This window comes from Buteo buteo, chromosome 12 (assembly GCF_964188355.1).
Source record: "Buteo buteo chromosome 12, bButBut1.hap1.1, whole genome shotgun sequence".
Classification (NCBI taxonomy): Eukaryota; Metazoa; Chordata; class Aves; order Accipitriformes; family Accipitridae; genus Buteo; species Buteo buteo.
The window spans coordinates 39,177,749-39,199,610 of NC_134182.1; the positions used below are offsets into that span (position 1 = coordinate 39,177,749).

The following is a 21,862-nucleotide window of genomic DNA, read 5'->3' on the forward strand; positions in this document are numbered from 1 at the left end:
CAGGGTTGGGGAGTGCTGGAAAGGCTGAATGTGAACGGGAGCCATGCCACTCTCCTGGATCTTTCGATACTAAAGTTAATATCCGTTAACTGTTGACTTGCCAAGGCCTCTACCAGCTTTCTAGAGCATCACTGCTGGGGTCATTCTCACTCAGTTGAGAGATACTTTCCTCCCTCGCTTTCTGACCTTGTACAGCCAGCTGCTGTTAGAGAGCAAACCCTGAACTCAGAAGGAAAGAGAGGAGCTGGTTTTGATTCATTTCACTTGCAAATTTAGTGCCTTGCCATTGTAACATCTTTAGGAGCCCTATAGCCAGTATGGGATTTAAAAAGCTCTCTGTATTAGCCGTCTCTCCCTTGTCCCATTCCCCGCTCCCCCCCGCCCCCCGCCTCCTCATTCCCTGTTCAAGTTGCTGTGGTGAGCCTTTGTGCTCCAACCGCCCAGCAGTCACCGTTATGTCTCCATTCATCAACAAAGAGAAACCTTATCTTCTGATGGACACATACAGCACATTCTCTGTGACATTTAAATCTCCCTTTGTAGCCGACTCAGATATTTTTGCTGTTAAAAGAAGACCGTACAGCCGGGTGATTTCATTACTGCAAATGTTATTACAGTGAAAGCCTGTTTAAGACATAATGTCACTGAAGGGAAAATAGGATCTAGCAGCAAGTGTGGCCTGATGGACGATGCTGGGATTCATCACAGGCTGAAAGAAACCTCTCAAACATCAGACCTGCTAATGGAGCAGCTTTTTTCTTCATCAAATCAAACCAGCCACTTCCTCAAAGCCCTAAGGCTAGGAATTAGAAAGAAGATTGAAAGGAATTAGGCACCCAACTCTCACTGACTTTATATTTGAGCTCCTAAGCTGTTCCTGCTGCTTTAGAAATTATAGCTGGGCTGCTGGGATTCTTAGTACCGTAGACTCAGTGAATAGAAATGCATTGTGTTAACAGCAGCCACAGGCCTCAAAAAGACACTGCTGCTGTGTGTCCATGTTCATAATGATTAGTTCTTGGTCCAAGAACACTCAAGAAGAGAAATAATCACAGACAGGTCCCAGCCTCCCTGAAGTCAGTGTGAATTTGCTAGGGACCTGGCCCCAATTTCCACCCTGACACAGATATAATTCCTTTTTTCTCCAAAGCAGATTTCCCTAAGGATTTGGGATTTGCAGGAGTAAAATTTGAGCTTCTAGAGTCAGAGGTGTCACGCAGACGGATCAGCACTGAGCTCTGGGAGCGTGTGGCTTTGCACGCATGGGTTTGAGCTGCGTTGTGCAGATGTGGTGGTTAGTTGCAGAGCAGAGCCATCCAAATGGACCTACACCAGCTCCCAACCCTCTGCCTTTGAGGTACTAGTTTCTAGTGTTGATTGGCTCTGTTTTGAAGATCGCTTTGCTATGCAAGATAGATGTGACCTTCATCTTAGCCTTTAAAAAGTCTGAGTAGCTCAGACTCCTTGCTAATGGGGATCATGAATGTCTCAGCTCTACTCCCTTCCAGGGGGTGTGGGTCGTTCTCTTCCATTTGACATCTTTCCGAGCATTGAAACACGATGAGCATCAGGTCAACAGCAAACCTCTCACCAGCTTCAAGAAGGTTTGGACTGTGCCCCAGCCTACTCTGCTAACAAGATGTGACAAGCTGAAGTGAACAGTTAGACAGAAAGCATCAGGATTTCACAGCATATTTTGCCAGCAACTTACTGTTTTTTTCAGCTGTTTTTTTCTTTGATTTTTTTTCCTCCTTGCACTGTAGCAACTCAAATCTGTCCCAGGCTGCTTCTGACATTAACAAGACAGTGGATGACAGGCAAAATGCGTCCACGAGCAATTCAGAGTCTCCCTGCTAAGTAATCATAAACACTGCAAGTTTGCAACAAAGCAAGCAGCTGTCTTCCTCCCTCTGGACAAGGACTGCTTCCTCACAAATTGAGGCTCGGCAGGTTTTACAGCTGTCGGACAATGACTCTGGTGCCTGTTATTTCCTCCTCCTTTTTTTCCATTTTCTTTCTTTTCATGGAAAATATCTCAGCATTGCCAGAACTCAAGTGGCCCCCGCCACCAGTGAATCAATACAGCCAAGTGACGAGGCTTTAACTTTCTGGCTGACTCTACTGGAATGGGTACAGAGGGGTTGTGTTACTTGCACATCCTTTATTCCAAGGGTTTATTACCTTCGATCACATTTCTTACAGGGAAGCCGATATTTATTCGGGGGCTGGGAGAGGATTCAACAGCACACAACTCCTGTTGCAGAGATGCTAAGGGCGAATAGGTTAGGGAGGGTGGCGTGGATTTGGGGAGAGTCCCCGGGAAGGTGGTCACCTTGAGCTTTGCAATTTCTTTCCAAACTGCTAGAGCACGTATGGAGCCCCAAAAGAAATCTTTATCCCTGATCTAAATGTAGGCAAGTAGAGAGTGAAGATCACTCTTTTTTACTTCATTACTTTGACAGAGAGTTGATCCTACCCTGGATTGCCTGGCCACATGACCTTAGCCTTTTCAGATAAATTTTCTATGCTATATTCTGAGGCAGCCTGCAGTGAACCCCACCTCTACAATGTTTCGTCCGTGGTGCAGTTAGAGAAGAGCCTGTGCTGTGGTGGATTTACCTCCCACAGCTGGTAGTTATTGCCCCCACAGCTGAGCACACAATTCCTCCTGGGCAGTTTCAGTGCCAAGTAAATCACCTTTGTTGAAACCCCTTTCGGTATGTGGCTGTAATGCTGCTCTGCCATCCTGCACTACCCTTTTCAACAACGCCACCTTCCTACCCTGACTGTTAACTTAGAGTAGGCTGAATTTTACCTTGTTATGCTACAGCTATCTGTGCCCTCTGCACTCTCTCCGTTTGCCACCCTCCTCTGCAGTGGGTCTATCAAGTACCACATGTTGGATGAAATACATATATTCTTTCTGTTTATGATTGAGTATAATAAAGTCTGGCTCTTGTGCCTTCCAGGTGGCTTTTGGACATGCAGCGTTTAGTGCGTGAAGTGGTTGATCTCTGATCTTTAAAATAGAGCTGTGAAGACCATAGTGAATTTGCATGCATGGGGAGTATAAAGCCAGGAAACAGCAGCTCCGAAACTCTAACCACTGCCCTTTATTTCCTCGTGATGAGTTTTCCATGTCTGACAATGCACACGGTGGTGATTTATGTATAACCAGAGCAGCCTCCAGTGGTTGGATCTGTGAATTTTCCCAAGCAGCCCTTCATCTTAGCTCACTTGTGGGTTTTGCAGACCCCAGCCCTGATTCTTCCCTGCTCCAAGCTCAGCCTAGGGGAAGGGGGAAGAGCTGGGTGCAGCGGGTGCTCTGCTTATTCTACCGGGAGCCGATTTCATCCCTAATTGAGCTGAAAACAGCTGCTCCATCCTCACTGCCGCAGGCCTGCTCTGCACAGCAGTTTTTGACAATAGCTGAGATACAGGGATATCACAGCTGCCTGTGCCAGCATCCCACCCCTGTTGTAACAGCAGCACCCGCACAGCAGGCAAGTCTGCCAGTCAGAGGATTTAGGAAATCTCTGCCAGTGCTATCCTTAAACTATCCAGCCCTTTGGGCACTCTCTGCGGTGGTGCCCATCACTGGGGGAAGCCAGACCCGGCCTCTCTGTGTGTCTGTAGCTGTGCTCCCACATTTTCTTTATCTGCCAAGGACCAGATGATCCTTCTCGGTTAGTGGGCTTAGGCATCATGGAGTGATAAAACTTGCAGGGAAGTGAGGTTGCAGGACACCTTTGTGTGCTGTCCTGCAGCTGGATGCTTCCCAGAGGGAACAGCTTTGAGAGAATCGCTGCCAGAAGGAGAGGAAGTTTTGGGGTTTGTCTTTTTAATTCTCTCCCTGTACCTTGGTGATTAGTTCTCAGAGTGGTTTTTGCTTCTTGGGGCCCTTCAGGGCAAAACTGGTGAGAGACAGGACTCTGACCTGGGGTAATTAGAAGGAGGTGGGGAAACTGAGGAAGATGTATGTGAAAGTCAAAACAAAGCCCAAAACGGTGTTTGTGCCCCTGCTAAGCCTGCAGACCAGTTCCAGAGCCCTGAGTGGCTTCTTGTCTTCAAGGACAGGAGCTTCAGAAGCAATGTACTGAGCTGATAAATCCTTCCAGGGAGCAAGGAGCAGCTCAGTCTCTGCTACAGCACTGATGTTTATGGAAAACAAGGAGAGGAGGTGAGACAAAGAGGTCTGGTTTGTGTCTGAAGAACCTCTCTTATAAAAAGATAGATTGCTGACACTTTTCCTTGATGCAGCTGCCCAGGCATTTCAAAGCATCTGAAATTTCATTATCTAAGAACCATTCACTGGCTTTGTTGGGGACTTCTGGCTGCTTTACAAAGCAATTCCAGTATTATTATTGGAATAAAAACATAACAACTACTAATCCTCTGTTTAAATGACCAGTAAGTTCCCTGCAGGCGATGCTCTGCCAAAACATTTATCCACCTAATTTTATTCCATGTAGTTTTTTTTAAATTCGGATTTAACCTTTTGTGATGGGGGTTGCAGGCATTTCTGTTTAGAAGCACATTTTACAGACTACTGGGTATGTAATTCCTTGTTGCAGGGGAGGGAGAGGGCCTCTGCTTGTCCACGTTAAAGGCATCTCAGAGAGCTGTGAAAGTGCGAATTTCCTTGTAGATCACTCAGCCCCTGCTTTTTGGAGGAGCGCTGCCGGGCAGAAGTGAAACGCTCAACCTTTCTGCGGGGAAGTGGAATCAAACCCCTTGTTCAGGGTTCAGGACAGGCTTTTCCCAAGCTGGCAGCATCACACTGCAGGGAAATACTGCTAGCTCAGCAAGGACAGCACAGCCAGCCCTCACCCAACACCTCCTGGGGTCTGTCCCTCGCTGTCACCTGCATGCCCCTGGGAGTCTGGGCATCGAGGAGCTGGACCAAACCACGGAGGAAGGCGATCGATCAGGTCTCTGGGTGCTGCTTCTCACATGTTGCACAGCAGCCAAAGGATAGGACCAGCAACCGCTCCTCGCTGCCTGTTGCCTTGGAGCAGAGGCAGCTGGCGGCAGGGCAGAATTTCTTGAGGGCAGGAGCTTTTGGAGGCCGTGCCAAGAGAGGGGAAGTCTGCTCCTGGCCAGCCCGCAGGGCTGTACCTAGTAATTTTGCCTCTCTGTGCCTGCAGCTGGTGGCAATGTAGCTACCTGACATGTCACAGCGGCTGCCCCAGGGTGGCTGGTGGAGCCGGTCAGGGCTGGGCACAGTCACCCTGGGGATGTTCGCCCAGCAGAGCTGTTTGATAAGGAGCATTTGGGATGGATGGAGCTGGAGCCTCTGTTCCCTGAGGATCAGGTGAGTGTAGCTGGCAGGAGGGCTTAGGGGGACCCCCTAGATCTGCAGCTCTGAGGGTTTTGTTAGTCTGGCATCTGGGTCTCTCCTGGGACTTGTTAACACAGGGTAAATATTTCTGCAGGTGAAAAGGAACTGGAATAGCCGAAGTCCATCATCCCTGGTACCCATCTCCTACAGTGGCCAGCAGTTCCTGCTTGGGGAAAGCAGTTAAGAGCAGGGCATATCCCAAATGCCTTCCTGAGCATATCCTCCAGCTTCTGGGGCGTTAGCAACTTCCTAGGCTGAAGCTGTATCTGGAACTTCATGGGGAAGGCTGACACCTGAAATCCAGGTGCATATTCCGAAGTCTTTTTGAACCCATGTATGCTGTTAACCTCCAGTAGAGCTCCTGACAGCGTTGTCATTTAGCTGTGCACGATGAGGGGAAAAAACAGGCCTGTGATATACTGAAAGGTGTGTGCTGCTTTGAGGCTGCACTCCTGGCACCCCTGCTGTCCGCAGTGGATGTTGAAAAAGCCCAGCTAAACCTCGTTGTGTGTACATACCGCCCTGCAGGTGGGACAGGATGGGTATCTGGTGATGCTGAGTTCAGCCCTGAAGCTTCTGAGGCTGTATCCTGGGATAAACACAAGTTCAGCTGAAAACAAAACAGGAAATTTTCCTGGTTTTTAATCAAATAGGAGTGGGGGAGGGAATGCCATAAATCTTCTTAGGATGTGTCGTTTGGCCTGGAACAGCATGTTTCGATTCTTCCTTAGGTTGTTTTTCCCACCACACTCCTACTTTCTGATTTGAGTCAAACTTTTAAATTGAAAGCCAGCACTTCAAAGGGAAAGGGAGAATATTCTGCTTGGAAAATGTTTAACGGAAATATTGCAGCACTTCTGAAATGAATGGTGTCATTTAGAAAATGTCAAAACAAAAAGCTTCAATCTTTTGAGTTTCCTCTTTTTTTTCTTTTTTTTCCCCCATGAAAAAAGTATTCCCTGATTTTGACATGAATTTGTAAATAGTTTGCCATCTCACCACATACTCCCCGCCCCCCCCCCCCCCAGCTTATTTTCTTAGCAAGTAAAGAAAATGTCACCAAGCTCTGGCTCTGCCAAAGAGACCCTAGCAAGGGGGGAGGACAAGGTCAACTGTAAAAAAAAAAAAAACGAAGAAGCATCCTCTAGAGACGGCTACAGATTTATGATATGGGTAATCATGTCATCAGCACCACTTTATCGGCTTTTTCTTCTCTCCTTCTCTGTGCGCCTGTGGCTTTTGGTTTGCTGGAGGAGGAGTGAGAGAAAAGCTGGCAGGAGAATTTTGATATGTTATTGTTGCTGTTGTTTTTGTCTGCGTAGTAATGGGCACTTATGTGTAGTCTGTGCGTGCTTGCATGCAATCTCTGCATTTGTGTCCGTCTCCCTCATTCCTCCCTTATCCATCCATGCACAGCATGATATAAACAAACCTGCCTCTGGACATGTCATGGCTTAAAATAGATGTTCATACATCAGCCTTTCTACAGCAGCGGCGGCAGCGGCAGGAAGACATGGCCGACTGGATCTGACTACAACACTCCCTTTGAGCTGAGAAATCACAGCCCTCACAAAGGTAGAGTAACGGGGTGGGCGTCTCCTCCCTCCTGCGTGTCTGTCTGTCTGTCTCTGCGGCGTGTGCGGGGCTGAGCAGCCTGTGCTGGTTCAGCGATGCCTCTTCAGAGCTCGCTCTGTGCATCTAGGCAGGCTCTGGCTGTTTTTCTCCCCTCCCTCCGAGCGTGGCACGACTGGCAGAGGGGCTCCGGAGGCAGCCATGAGTGTGCTCGGGGGAGTGGGGAGCAAGCCCCCAAGCTTGGCTGCCAAAAGGGGGGGCCACAGCCGATATCTGTGAAGGTTTTAGGTGCCAAGAGTGCTTTGGGGTCTGTTCTGAGGTCTTGGAGGTGGGGCGGTTTCTCTTCCCACGCAGCGCTTTGGGGGGGCTGGCATGGTGGGGGGTGTGTTGGGGATGAGATGCTGGAAGCCAGCTTTGGGCCTGAGGTTTCCAGAGCTACATCCCAGGATAGGTATGGATTGCTATTTTCCCAGCCAGCTGTAGCAATAAGAGGGTCTGCTATTTGGCTAGTTACAGCCCTAGACTGATGATTCAGTTGCTTTTTTCGGACTCTTCTGCTGTTTGTTTCTTAACGCTGCCTGGGGCTGGTGGCATGTGGCTGTGCTGCAGCCAAGGTCACACAAGGTTTAAGGGCCCCGGCACACGGCCATGCCGAATGCCTTTTCCAGGTGGGGTTTGCCAAGTCTGAATTCCCAGCGTGAAGGAGTCCAAAATTCATCAGGGCAGGGGAGATGTGTCAGGGTGAGATCTGGCCTGTACCCCGTGCTGGGGGTCTGCGGTGTGCTCGGTGCCAGGGATGAGCAGGGCTCACCTCTTCTGTGCAGCAGCCCAGGATGCCAGGTAGGGTCTGAATTGGTACAAGGAGTGGGGAAGGAGACATCCATGAGTGTCTCTGGGCTCCCTCTGAGCCTCCCCATGCCCTTGCAATGTTTTCCTCCTCTGCACATTGCCAAGAAATGGCTGGAGGCTTCTTCCTTCTGCACCATTGGCTGCTGGCCGGCGCCTTAGGCAAAATGTCAAAGCAGACAGACATGCTCTGATCCAGCCTGGCCAGCCCAAGGTCGCTGCGTTTCCTTCCCCGAGTCCCAGAGACAACTCGCCAGTGCCGAGCTGCTGCTGGGGGGTGGGCTGTGATGGGATGCTCTTTGGACACCTTCCAGGGCAGCTCAGGGGAGCGGCAGTGATGGTGGGAAAGAGAATTGTATTCTCACGTTTGGGGGGTTCTGTCAGTGGGGCAGCAGCAAACGAGCAAAAAAAAAGGCAGCTCTGACGAACATCTGGCTGCAGGGACTGTTAACTGCTCCGTGTGGGTAAGGCTGTCCAGGGAGTTTTCTTGCAGCTGTGTGACAAGTATCGGCATGATCTAAAGGTTTGAGAGCAGAGCTGTGTCCTAGAGGATCCGCTCTGTAAAATGAGCTTTCTCATTCCCTGAAATTAACTCTTCCCACCCCAACCCAGTCCTCAATGTTCAAATGCAGCGGCAGGACTGGTGTACTCGGAGGGGTTAATCCTGCCTCTCCCTCTCCACAGGCTTTTGTGCCTGGTCCGTAGGAGTCTGGGTCCTGGCCAGACTCTGCGTGGTGCCATATGGAATCCTCCACCTGTTTGGGGGTTTTTCCTCCCCAGTCCTGGTGGCTTGCCCAGACCTGGCCGCCTTTCGTTGCTGTTGATCACAGGTTGGCAGCGTCAGTTCTCGAGCTGGCATTGTCCCGCTGGCAGGCAAAGCCCCAGAGCCAGCTCAGAAGGAAGGTGGTCCTGTGTAGAACATCTCTTGCCAATGTGGCCTCAACCCAAAGTCGTGGGGCTGGAGCAAAACCTCAGCCTGTGGAGACTCAGCAATCTGGCTGCTTCTCTGGCTTCCCTCACCAGCCCTGGCATCATAAACTTCTCCCCAGCAGTATTGCTTCTTGGAAGGGAGTGTAGGTGATACTGTCTCACACTGGGAACCACTGCGTAGCTGACTCAACACAGCCCTCTCATCAGGAAGGTGAGAATTGGCTGCTTTGGGCCAGTATTTCTACAAAAGGGATGGAGTGAGACCTCCCCAGTTCTTCTAATGACACCTCCACTGCTTCTTCAACAGGACCGTGGGTGGCAGCAGCAGCAGAAGCAACCTCCGGGCCACTCTCCGGCCTTCACGAACCCATAGGTATGCCTTGTGGGTCTCGGCAGCTCCAATGGCTTTCCTGTCCAGGTTCTCAAGGAATGGCACCAGGTCACCGAGCCGGGGCTCACGGGAAGAGCGCAACAACCACCCCATCCTCAGCGTCTTCGAGCTTGAAAGATTGCTGTACACGGGAAAGACAGCCTGTAATCACGCTGATGAGGTCTGGCCAGGACTCTACCTGGGCGATCAGTATGTATCGGAAGGGGACAAGAACTGGGGGGGTTCAGGGCTATTTTTGTGAAATGGGGAAATCTGGGAGGGGAAGGTTGGGAAATGTGAGGGAGAGGAGGACATGATGGGTATGGTACATTGGGACAAAGGAGGAGGAAGGACATAAGCACAGTTGTACAGAGAGTTTGGAGCACTGCTGTGGTGGGCTAGGTGAAGGTGGAGTGTCTGTGGAGTCAGGGACTATGAGATTGACTTAAAATTCAAGAATCTTAAGAGCCTGGCATTTTTCCTTTTCATCCAGCTTTCTCAGATGCAAATGTTTGTCCACAACAGCCCTTACGCTGTCCTTGGAAACTTTTAACTAGTCTAAACTTAGGTATCTCTGCACTGTTTCTCATTCTTTGCAGAGATATAGCGGCCAACCGGCGTGAGCTGGCTCACCTGCGCATCACCCACATCCTCAACGCCTCGCACAGCAAGTGGAGGGGGGGTGCTGAGTACTACGAGGGCACGGGCATCCGCTACCTGGGCATCGAGGCCCATGACTCGCCTTCCTTCGACATGAGCCCCTACTTTTATCCTGCAGCTGACTTCATCCACCAAGCGCTGAACGAAGGTCAGTGGTAAAGATTTCTGGGAGAGAATTGGGAAGCAGGAATGGGAAGAAACTGCCCTGGGCAGGTGGGAAGCTAGATTGACATCCTATCGCTAAGCATCCTAGAAAACAAAGGTATTTCTAGCCTGGGATGTTGTCTCTTGCACTGGATCACCTCCTCCAAAGACAGAACAGGCTAGATGAGAGCACTGGCCCCCTAGGTCACAGCCCCAGCCTGTGTCCTGAGCTGTGGCTGGTCCTATTCAGTCTGTTTTGGGAGATCGCGATACACTGATATCCTTTGCCAAGACGGGGACCTCAGTGCATCACAGCCATACTATAACTGGGGCCCTACCTCCAACCCCAGAGGCTGCACACCTGAGCCACTGCTCCAGGATGCACCATGGCAAACAGGTCCTCAGTATTTTTTTAATTGGGATATTTGGTCTGCTGTGACACAGCCCCTGTTTTTTACCCCCAGGAAGGATCCTTGTGCACTGTGCTGTCGGGGTGAGCAGGTCGGCCACCTTGGTCCTCGCCTACCTCATGATCCGCCACCACATGCCCCTTGTAGAAGCCATAAAGACAGTCAAGGACCACCGCGGCATCATCCCCAACCGGGGTTTCTTGCGCCAGCTGGTCGCCCTGGACAATGCCCTGAGGCTGAAGAGGAGCGCGTGAAGGAGGACGAGAGGGGTTGTGCGGTGGGAGCGTTGTGTGTGCCGTGCTCACCTGATCCCGATGCCCGCTGAGTGCCAGAGATAGGGGCTTTCCTCACGGTGCAGACGCTTGGCAGCTAATGGGTTACACGCAACTGGTCCCTGGGCCTCCCCCTCAGCTAAAGGGGTCCCCCAGACACATGAGCTATTCCTAGTGGTAAAGCATAGGCCCTCAACCTGCAATCTTGCCACCTAGGTAGGCCTAACGTATAGCCTCCTTCCCAGCCTGCTCGCTCCAAGATGCCTCCGGAGGGACTCAGCCCCACGTTTCAGGTCACTCTATCCCTGTGGGCTCCAGGAAGCCTTCAAGGCTTCGTTCTCCCACGTGGCAGATGCATTTGCCAAGGCAGTCCTGTCCCTCCCTCCCAGGTGACTGAAGCTGTGTGCGTTCCTTGTCTTGTTTCCCATTCGTTTTCGGTCTGTTGTAGCAATGTGAATTAGGTCTGGTGTGTGGGCTCAGGCAAATGGGCCTTTTGTCGTAGTGTTTGGGTGTCCTCCATGCCTAGTGTTAACCTGTGAAAATAAAGACAGTGCTAAGGAAAAAGTCTGGCCATCCCTTGAGTGCTTTGGGACAGACTTTATGTGCTCAGGCTGGGATCCGTCACAGGAGTCGGTGGGAGAGCATCACCCTGAGTGCTGTGGGTTGAGACGGACCTGAGTCCTTCCAGATCCTTGGTCCAGGGGCTGAACCTGTCAGACCTCACTGGTGCCCAGTGCCTGTGCTGGGCCTCCCCACTCTTTTTTTCCAGCAGTGGGGACAGAAAGGGAGGGATTCCTGGTGGAAACCAGAGCCTGGCTGGCAGTCACCAGGGTCACCATCCATCACGAGGTGGCGATGTCGGTCTCCCAAAGGCTGGCACCAAGCTGTCCACCCAGCCTTGCAGAGGGGCCAGCTGTCCACTGGGACCTGGGAAAAACACCTTCACCGCTTGCAGAGAGGATGGGCGAGCCGAGCCCCAGGATGGTAGCCAAGGCCAGGAGCAAGTGTCCGTGGTGGCACTGGCCACATGGGTGCTGGGTGGCCCCATGGGTGCTGAGCTGCCCCTGCACGCTGCCAGCGCTCATTGTCCGCCCGCTCTTATTATAGCCCCATTCTTCCTCCGCTTCCTGAGAGCACGTGAAGCACCACTTGGCTCCCGGCTATACGTTGTGCTGAGATCACGTAAATACATAGCGAGAGGAGCCTGACGGCCACGCAGAGTGAGCCACCAGGCTTGGGGCACACCAAGGGGTGCTTTAGCACCCCATCCCTGCTAACTGGTGGCCCCAAGCGATCCTGCTCCGGGGAACGCCTGCCTTTAGCTCAAGCGCAATAGAGAAGGCAAACTTCAGTTTGCAGAAGCTGTGGTGTCCTCTGTGTGTGTTGTACAGCTCCTGGGCTGGGGACTCTGCGCTTACATGCCCCTGAGGTGCCCCAGGGTGCTCGGGGCATGGCACCATCCCAGAAAGGCACTGGCAGAGAGGAGAGATCGACTGCTGGCAGCGGGGCCAAGGTTACCCCGAGCAAGGGCTGCAGACGCGACAGCAAGGAGGAACTGGTGTTGGGCAACGCGCAGGGGCTGGTCACGCTCTGCAGTGACGCTGGGTGCTGCTGGGACCGTCGGACATGCCAGAAGCTTCAGTGGGGGGGGAGATTGCAGCTTGGCAAGGTCCTGGGGGGGTATAAAATGCCTCCTGTCTGATTGTGCAATTCTGCTTTGTGTTCCTTGCTGCTGCGAAGCTCCCTTTGTGCAGCCTGCTGCTAATCGTCCCCTGAATGCAGAGCGTGGTTGTTGTTGGACAAAGCTGGGATCAGGGAGGCTCCGAGCACGAGGGGAGATTGCGTTTGGAGGATCAGCAAACTAATCCGGAGAGCGAAATCACTGGCAGAGCCTGCGGTGTGCTGTACCTTACCGCGTACTTGCAGCGGCCAGGCACCCGCGTTGGGAGATCAAAGCGTAGCGTGGGAAAGTGCCCCGATTTCAGGAGGGCTGTCAGCCACCGGCGGCAGAAACCTGCCTGATCCTTGGAGCTATCGGCAGCGGGTACCGTCATCCCTGACACGGGGCACGTTGGGGCACGCGGAGCCATTTCACGGCCCCACGCTGCCAGTCCGGCTGCTCTCGTGGTCACCAGTCACCCGCGGGGTCCACAGTTTGGAGATGGAGGTGCCGATCGCGTCCAAAACCATCCCCTGCCCAAGACCTGAGTGCCACCTGGAGCTCAGCGCGTTCCGGCAAGTTCCCCCAAAGGGGAACTTGTGGTACGGACACAAGGTCGGGCTGGGTGAGGCAAGTTTTCCAAATTCGGCTCGCATGCCGAGCATCTCTGCCGGCCGACGGAGCCGTATTTGAGCAAAGCCCCTCGCCCGCCCGCATTTCGTGGAAAAAAGCCGCACCCTTGGGCGCACGTACCGTGGGGATTGTGGGTGCCAGGAACCAGGATCACCAAAACGCGCGTGGTCCAAACCTAAAACCCGGGAACAGCCCGGATCCGGGGGAGGGGGAGAGTTTCTCATTCCCGGGGTGCTCGGCGCTGCACCTACCGAAGAGGGCGGCTCCGGGGGGGGGAATTGGGGGCCTGGGGGGGGGGGGATCGGGGCGGGGTTTGCAGGCAGGGCTGCTCCCAGTCCAGCCCAGCCCAGCCCAGCTCCGCTCCCGGTCATGGCCCGGCACCGCGGACGGCGGAGCCGGCCCGGCCCCGCGGAGCGACTCCCGGATGCCCCCCCTCCAGTGGTGCAACGGTGAGAGCGGGGTCCGGGGGGGGGACATAGGGGAAAAGAGGGGGGGAGATAGGGGAAAAGAGGGGGGGAAATATGGGAAAAGGCGGGGGGGGGGTGCTGCTCCCCTCCTTCCTTCCTTCCCCGGGTTTTTTCTGGGGGGAGGCTGCGGGGTGTGAATTTGGGGGGGCAGAGGGTATCCCTATCCCGCCCCCCCCCCAGCCCTCGGTCCTTTCTTCCCTCGGGTCCCGAGTTCCAGCCCCCGGTTGCGGAGCGGTGCGGGTCGCCGCGGGGTCCCCGGGAACCCCCCCATCCCCCCCGGTGCTGCTCGGAGCGGGGATGAGTCGGGGAAAGGAGTTTTACTCCCAGAGCAGCGAGTCCTGCTCAGTTCTCAGGAATAAAGCCAATTGCTAAACGAATTTGCCGTGCTTTCGCTTCGTGTGGTAGTTGCAATGGAAAAAGAAAAAAAAAAAAAAAACCACCCACAACCCGCCAAAACAACAAACCCTCTTTCATGTGTCTGCAAAAGTGGAATAAACTTATTTTTAACGGACCCCAGACAAGGCCCTGGCTCCTCACTCTCGTGTTCGCCGTAAGAAATTCTCAGGAACGTGGAACTGAGTTTGCACATGTGAGGAGGTTTTGGTTTAAATGAGAAGTGGTTTATTTTTATGACTAAGTAGTTGAGAAGCTGCGCTGGGAATTCCACCATCAAAGCCCTGCCTGAGCAACAAAGGCTGGGTTATTTTAATTTATGAAGGGGTTACAGCCTTTGAAGCTAAATATAATGCAACCAGTGGCTTCCTCTCCTGTAATGCATACCTTGTGTGTTCTTGGGCAATTCGGGGATAAGAAGCCACCGGTCCTGCAGGCAGTTAGCCCAGGACATGTGGTGAGTGCATGGGTTTCCATTAAACAGGGTGCAAGTAAATGCTCCACAGCAGAAAATGCAAACTTGGCAGTGTTAAAGAAACATCATAAGTAAGAGAGACTCTGCTTTTAGAGGCTCCGAGCAGCCACAGCTCTCACCAGCTTCCCAAGGCACGGGCTTTGGGAAACACCGAGAACAGAGCCCACCCTTGTTCGAGGGCCAGGACGTGGGTTTGGGAGACCAGCCGTGGGCATCTGACTCGTAGATTTTGGCTTTAAGCCCCGAGCTTGCAGATATTTAAATCAGCGGAGGCCAGCAAAATTGCTTACCTGTGTGCTGTTAAGGACCTTTGCAGAATTGGGGCCATTGGTGTAAATAAGTCTGAGACCCAGTAAAGAAATCACATTTTCAACCTAAATGGGTGTATTCGAAACACCTTAACGGACAGCGTATACTGTGCTGCCTTGGCATTTCAGCTCCTCTTTTGCATCACAATTTTTCCTCCTGTTGCTCAGGTGTAGTTCAGGGGACTTTGCAGTCAGCGGGCACGAGCCAGGTAACTTTATTTGGAGGGGAGCTGGTTATCCCCCATGGAGAACTGCTGGGCTTAGGGGCAACTTTTGCAGGAAGCCTATTCCAGCATCACAGCAAAAATTATATGGAAGCTGCATTCAATTTTCTGATGCAAAGCTCACAGCTTTTGTGTGGGAGTAGAAAGAATGGTTTTATTTAATGACCTGCTGAGTTTTCCGTTTGTTTTATTGAACAAGAATTGGGGTAAGGGAGAAGCTCTGCTCAGCAAAAACCCCGTGCCTGCGCAGTACGGGCAGAAAGTTGTGTCTGTCCTGCCTTGAAATACTGCAAAATACTGCAAACTGTTGTGTCCAGAGGGCCAAACGACACGGGTTGCTGGAGCACGAGGGTCTGCATTTGCAGAGGTGTCGGCCGGGCTGTCTAGTGGGGTTGTGACGGTCAAAGTCGTGCTGTAGGGTTTGGGGTGGAGGCGGGGAGCAGGGCTGGGGTCACCCCATTAGCCAGCTCAACCGGAGGCACTGGGTGTCCTCACCACAGCTTGCAGCAGTGGTATTTAGGCCAGCTCAGTGCTTAAATCTGCCAGAGAGCCGTGTGGGTCGGAGGAGGAGGAGCTGCAAACCACAGCCCTGGCAGGTCAAACTGCATCTTTGCTGCTTCTGCTTACAAAGGGGAGGTTTTGCAGTCTGCATGAAAAACACTTTGCTGGTGAAACGAACCACCTTTCTGAGCATCCTTCTTGTAGCAAGGAGGGTCCAGAAAGTCAGCGCATGTCTGTAGGTACTTTCACAGATGTCTAGTGATCCCTCATCTCTCATTTTTCAACTAAATGATTGTTCCAGTGTGCCGCCTTCAGGGATTCTGGTTTCAGATGCAAAACCGGTAGGCCTAAGCTGGTGAAATGGGTTGTTTTGGGTTGGGTTTGGTGCCCATCAGGTCTTCATTTCGTGTTGGTTAAAACCAGATTTGATCCGTTCCCCTTGAACTAAAAATATGAACGCCTTTGTCAGGCAAAGGGGTTTGCGCTAATCAAAACCATCGCTCAGCCAAGGCGCCCACCATGTCGATGAGCTCTCGTGGGGAGGAGCGGGAGGGGAAGGGGCTGGCCAGGCTTGGGAGGACCTCGCTTTTCGGGAAAGCTGGGCTCAGCGGCTGCATTGCCTCACTGAGACCCGCTGCTCAAGGGCTTGTCCTGGCAGGACCTTCTCATCTCAGCCGAGCCGATGGCTGCTCCCCAACCAGGAAAGGGCACTTCCCCGGAACCATGGTCGTTTTTCGGCACCGCAGCCTGGAGCTCCTGAATTCTCGAAAGCCTATTTAACAGGAATGAGCCTTGCTAAGCTGGTGAGTCTAAAATTAGCCTTGCCAGCTGTGTTGTGGCTGGCAGGGACATGTTAGACCGGCTCGTCTCTGCTTCCTTCGGTACGGGGTTGCAAGTTACAGCATCTCTCGTTCCACCTCCGTTTTTTCCCTCCTGCGGCTGGTTTGACTGCCCCTCTCTCAGCACCCAAGTGGCTTTTACAGCAAGCTGTTGTCACCTGTGGGGAATTTGGGCATCTAACATGGAGCAGTCCTCAGTAAGCATCTTGCGGGGTCAGGGAATACAATTTCTGCTCCACAGGATGGGGAGCAGCTGGGCAGAGTGTGGGGACCGTAGGGACAACCCTGTGCGGAGGAGCGATGTCTGGGTGTGATGTTCAGGAGTTTGTACGCTGGGTTTTGAGCCTCTTAAGATGAACGCAGAGGGATGTGCTGGGGAGGTTAGCGTGGGATTGGCAGGGTTTGTCTCCCTCGGGGCTCTCCTTCCCAGCCCACCCCGTGCTCCTCCTGGAAAACCTCTGGGATGCACATCCCAGCCTTTCCCTGCTCTCTGCAGATCTGATTCTTCCTCCCGCTATCCCCAGACAAGGGCTTTTCCATCTCATCACGGGCGGCCACGCAGCTGCCCATGGAGCAGGTCCAGGTCATCCCTCGCCGGCTGGCAGGGAGCTGCGGCTGGAGCAGAGCAAACGCTCGCTGTGGGGAGCAGCAGCCCTTCGGACCCCTCTCCCCTCGCCTCTCACGAGGCGGTAACTCGGGTTTGGGCTGTTTCTGTCGCCACGGCTCTCGTGGCACGGAGGGGAACGGCTGGTGCCTTTCAGCAGATTTTTGGAATAGCTCTCAGTTTGAAATACATGTAGCAAGCGTTATTGTTTCACTTGTGACCCGTTGTTGTTACCACAACCCGCTGCTTTCTGTTTGGCCAGCTTCGAATGAGGTTTCCTCCGTCCATCAACAGCTGCTCTGCAGCCTGTGTCCCACCACCGTGTGCGCCACCATTACCTCATTTAGTTGCTCAGTGTTTTCTTTCAGAACTGATATACTTTTTTTTTTTTTTTTTTTTTTTTTTTTTAGCATTTCTCAATCATTTCCAGCAGGGAAATGGAAAAAAACCCCCACCTTTCCTATTGTCTTTTCCTGCACCTGGTGGTCTCAAGAGCAGAAGGCTGGGAGAGGAGGACCCGACAAACAAATCCTCCCTTTCTCGCTCTGTAGATGAGGTGGCTGATGAATTGTCTCTGGCAATTGCAAGAGGCAAAGATTGGCAAGAGGCTCTGCCCTCTGCAGCAGGAAAACCACATTTCCTATGGTTCAGGCTCTCGTCTGGTGCCTGCTCCAGCTGTGCAGTGACAAACTGTGGTCCTCAGAGCCGAACACCCCTCGGGCTTTGGCCATTGCATCAATGGGGCACGTACATTCAAAGCACACCGCAAAGCAGATACTGGGGAACAGCTGGAAATTGAGCGTCCCAGGGCAGGATTTCACCCCGGGGGTGCCACCTGCCCGTCCTGCTCGGGCTCCCCTTGCTATTCAGACATCCCAGGCCTCTCTCGAGCGGCTCTAAAGGAGCCCACGCCGCTGCCTTCTCTCCCCATCGCAGCGGGGAGGAAACCAGACAGACCAAACTTGGGACCTCACCGCTTGTGCAGAGGTTTCTGCTTTCTGCCGCCCGCTCTCTTCCTGTCTCTGCTCTCCGTGGCGGAGAGCAAATTTCATCCTCTCACGAGAAACAGGCGGAGGATTTTAGTGGGCTGTAATTAAACCCAGAAGTGTTTCTGCAGGAGCTTTTTGATGAGATGGCGCAGCGCAGGAACAGAGGGTGCTGAGCGGAAGGGGTGGGGGGAGATGCTCTGCAGAGCACAGATGGGGCTCGGGGGCTGCTCTCCTTTAAAGTCCCATCTGAGCGAGATCTGATGAGAAATCAAAGCTCCAGCTCTTGTGGGGTCAGCATGATTTCAAGACATAAAAAGCGGTGCTTATTTAGTGCCAGAGCCTGACTTCGCATCAGCTCCCAGCAGAGGCAGCTGCAGTGGGTTTAATATTTCGGTGCCTTTCCCCCCCCGTTAGCTGGGGACCCTCCTGGGGTGGCCGCACTGTCACGGGCTCTGCGTGACGCCCTCCTCTGCGTTTCCCCCGTGGTGCCAGACTTGCAGCGAGACGTGGTGGCCCAGGCAGCGGCATGTGGCTGGTGTGTGCAGGCGCCCACGTTTTTTGTTCAGAAAGGGGATTCGGTCAGCGTGGTGCTGAACGTGCTCCCGCACAGCCCCGGCACTTCTCCCAGCACCGAGAATGAACCAGCCACTTGCCGTTTCTGGCTCCTGCAGAGCAATGACAGACGCCAACTGTTCTTGTTTTTCAAGCTATATTTTTGCTCTGTCCTTCCCTAAATCCCCTTCCAGCCTCCATGTATTTCTCTGGAGATGAAACCACAGGGCCTCCTTGTCTCCCAGACGCCTGGATTCTGCCTGGGGTACGTTTGTGCTGCTGGAGAAGGGTTTCGTGACGGTGTCTGCTGCCTGCGCTGCGCTGAGCTGCTCTAAGGGGCTGCTGCTCTTCCTGGGGAGATCTCCAATTCACAGGCCACGAGACGATGTCTTGGTGTTGGTTTCTGCCCACTTTGCAAACTCCGGAGGGGACGGAGTCAGCCCAGGCTCTCTCCTCTCTCACAGCACATCTTCTTCACCTCTTTTTCCCCTTCTTCCATCCTAAACACTGACTTTTCTCTCCCCCCCCCCCCCCCCAAGGGTGCTCCTGCAGTCTGGGGCTGATTTATACCAGTAAACCCTGCACGATGCCTCCCATCACGTTCCAGGACCTGCCACTGAACATCTACATGGTCATTTTCGGCACGGGCATCTTTGTCTTCGTGCTCAGCCTCATCTTCTGCTGCTACTTCATCAGGTGAGCTGGGGGGGCTGCGGCGGTGGGTCGGCATCCCGGGGGCATCCCCAGCCTTTCCCAGCGCCCCGTCGTCGGTTTGTCCCATAACACGGGAACCGCTCGCCGTAAGGATCTGCCCGGAGGAGCGGGGCCGGCCGCCCGCCGTGCTCGGGCCAGGCGCGATCGTGGTCCCCACGGTCCCCCGTGGCCGGAGCAGGGCAGGAAACGCAGGAAGGGGCTCTTGTTTTTCAGGGGACCACGCGGCGGGGACGCATTGTGTCGGGCAGGGAAGGAGCAGAGCTGAACGGCAGAGGATGTGTCTTTATGTTACACTCCCTGTTCAGGGAGGGCTATTTTTAAACCCAAAGTCGAGGCAGCAGCTGGCGTTTCTGCAGGGCCCGGGTGGCTCAGTCCTTCCCTGTGGATTGCCCTGGCTCCGCCAACGTCCCGTGCGTCTCTCAGCCGTTTTTTGGGACTGCGGAAGCATGTCTTGGTGCCTCGGTTGGAGGAGAAGCTCCGCTGCAAGCTGTCCCTTTCTCCCCATGTCTTGCCGGGTTTCTTTGCCAGGCGGTTTTCCCCAGTGCCCGTGCCCCGGCCAAGGTCACAACGGGGCTGGGAGCTGCCGGCGGGCCAGCACTGGAAATACAGCGCTTCCTGCACCACGAACGACTTCCTAAGGCAAACAATCGGGGCTGCCGGCTCTTATCGCTTCCCGCTGCTGATTCCTGCCAGCACTGGAGGCGGCACGGGGCCCTGCGGTGCTGCGGGAGCAGCTCTGCCCGGGGTACGGCTTCGGGCTCGTCCTGCCCACGGCCACGCTGCTCCGACAGGCACAAGTGCAGCCTCAGAGCTGCTTATCCCCAAATCCTGCTCGGGGAGGGTGCGCTCCCCTGATTTCAGGTGCCTCCTGAATATTTCTGGCTGCGCTGTTCTGACGCGACCCTCGAGGATGCTGTAAAACTCACGGTGCCTTTTTCTCCCCCTCTCCAGCAAACTGCGGCACCAGGCTCAGAGCGAGCGGTTCGGGTACAAGGAGGTAAAGTCGATGGTTGTTTTCTGCACGTACCCGCAGCGGTTCGGGGCCGAGCGGGAGGTGGGTGCAGGTGGAAGGGGACACAGCAGGGACCGATGCTGCTCATCCCAGCTGGGCGCATTCAAAAGCGGCGTGACGGGACACGCTGCCCGCTGCGCCCGGGCTCGACCTGTCCCTGCCCGGCTCAGTTCGGCTCGGCTCCCGCTGGGGCTCCTGGCAAAATCCCTCCTGCTGTTAATCCTCTGCCTCCTTTTTTCCCGCAGGTGGTTTTGAAAGGCGATGCCCGGAGGCTGAACGTGCACGGGGTGAGCGGTTCCTGTCTCTGGGTTGGGATGGAGTTGGGGCTAACGGGGATGATGCTCTGGAGCACATCCCTTCTGCTCCGTGGGCTCGAAGGTGGCTCGCAGGCAGAGTGAGGCCGGCACCGCACAGCTGGGGAGCGACTGTGCTGGGCTGGGAATCGGGAGGGAAACCCCCTTACTGGGGGTGTTTTGGGAACTGGGCTGAAATCCCAGCTGGAAATACCCGGGAAGAGGCACGGCAGCAGCGGGATTTCCCCGGCCCCAGCATTTCTGGTGGGAGCGGGGCCAGGCATGGGCATCGCGCTGGGTCCCAACGTCTCCGCACTCACCCTCACCCTCCGTCTCGCCTCCCACAGCAGACCTGTGCCGTCTGTCTGGAAGATTTTAGGGTGAAGGAGGAGCTGGGGGTGCTGCCGTGCCAGCACGCCTTCCACAGAAAGTGAGTACGGCCACGGCGGAGGGGCGTGGGGAAGGCAGGGGGGAAAATCTCCCCACCAGGGATGTGCCTCCACCTGTGTTTCTGCCCCGCAGGTGCCTGGTGAAGTGGCTGGAGGTTCGCTGCGTTTGTCCCATGTGCAACAAACCCATGGCAGGTCCGGCACAGCCCCGCGCCGGTATCGGCACCCTCCTGGATGAGTTGGTGTGAGCAGCCCCCGCTCCTCACCGGCTGGATCCCACCGGGGTCGTCGTGGGACCGCGGCTCCCCACGTACGGCGTCACCCGGCCCCGCACGTGCCGCGGGATCGAACAGTTCGTCTCGAAGGATTCGGGATTTCTGAGTTGGGATTTTGTACCTCGCAGGTCGTTGCTTTGTTTGGGGGGGGGGGGGTTGGCTTGGTTTTTTTCTTTTTTTTTTTTTTTTTTTTTTTACATCGTCCCCGTTGTGCTCCACGGGGACCCCGTGGAGCCGGGAACCGCCTGGGGTTGCCTGTGGCGAGCAGAGCCCCACGGCGCAGGGCGAGGGGTCTGCGTCCCCCCGCTCCCCTCCACGCTGCACAGAGTATTTTTGTACCCGATTCCCACCGCCCCCTCCCCACTCCGGACTCTCAGGCTCCCCCGCACGCCCACGGGGTGGGGTGTGGGGGGGGGGGGGTGTACAGTTTTGTGTAAAACAACGATTAAACGGACAATTTCTCAGCCGGTCTGAGCTGTGAGCGCTCGCGGGGGCTGGCGGCGTTTCGGGATGGGGGGCTCAGAAAAACCCACTGTGGTGCAGGGAACCGGGGGGGAGGCCGGGACACCCCCCCCCAGCGCCGGGGTGAGCACAGCAGCAGCACGCAGCGCCCGCCCTTTTCCGCGGGGAAAAGTTGCCCAAAACGCCCGAAATAGCCTCAAAACGGACGAGTTCCAGTTGATCCCAAGCGCACCCTCCGCGGCCCCAAATCCTGCTGTTTCGGACTGATCTTTTACGAATGTCAGAAGAAAATGACGCCACCAATGGCGCCGCTGACCCCCCCGGCGCTCAGAAGGGACTGTGCTACGTCGTAACGCAGGGCGCACACGTCACGCAGGCGCGTGCCACTCCCATTCATCATGCGCTATGAACCGGAAGGATCAAGAGGTAGAGTTCCCGCGCCCGACCCCACCGCCGCGCCCCTCATCTCTAGGTCAGGGCGAGGTGGCGGGACTGATACGGCTTTCCTCGCCTACCGGTGCAGACCC

General features: G+C 54.5%; 2 protein-coding genes and 1 non-coding gene across 5 annotated transcripts; 2 read left to right on the plus strand and 1 right to left on the minus strand.

Annotated features, from left to right (window-relative positions):
* The first annotated feature begins 6,761 nt into the window (after positions 1–6,761).
* On the plus strand, positions 6,762–11,109 carry DUSP26 (dual specificity phosphatase 26). Its single transcript, XM_075043494.1, has 4 exons — positions 6,762–6,916; positions 8,997–9,269; positions 9,659–9,867; positions 10,328–11,109. The coding sequence occupies exons 2-4, from the start codon at positions 9,091–9,093 to the stop codon at positions 10,525–10,527; spliced, it is 588 nt and encodes a 195-aa protein (XP_074899595.1). The 5' UTR covers positions 6,762–6,916; positions 8,997–9,090; the 3' UTR covers positions 10,528–11,109.
* Positions 11,110–13,168: 2,059 nt separating this feature from the next.
* On the plus strand, positions 13,169–21,675 carry RNF122 (ring finger protein 122). Of its 3 annotated transcripts, none has more exons than XM_075042097.1 (6): positions 13,169–13,287; positions 18,730–18,886; positions 19,856–19,901; positions 20,162–20,203; positions 20,560–20,639; positions 20,732–21,675. In XM_075042097.1, exons 1-6 carry the CDS (start codon positions 13,263–13,265, stop codon positions 20,844–20,846), a joined length of 465 nt encoding a protein of 154 aa, XP_074898198.1. In that variant the 5' UTR covers positions 13,169–13,262; the 3' UTR covers positions 20,847–21,675. The 3 variants fall into 3 exon arrangements, with proteins under 3 accessions (XP_074898198.1, XP_074898197.1, XP_074898199.1); XM_075042096.1 differs by having other exon boundaries at positions 20,557–20,639; positions 20,732–21,674; XM_075042098.1 differs by lacking the exon at positions 13,169–13,287 and adding an exon at positions 18,093–18,455 and having other exon boundaries at positions 20,557–20,639; positions 20,732–21,674.
* Positions 21,661–21,755, minus strand: LOC142038379 (small nucleolar RNA U13). Its single transcript, XR_012652569.1, has one exon. It is a non-coding gene; the product is annotated as a small nucleolar RNA U13 (small nucleolar RNA).
* Positions 21,756–21,862: the final 107 nt, after the last annotated feature.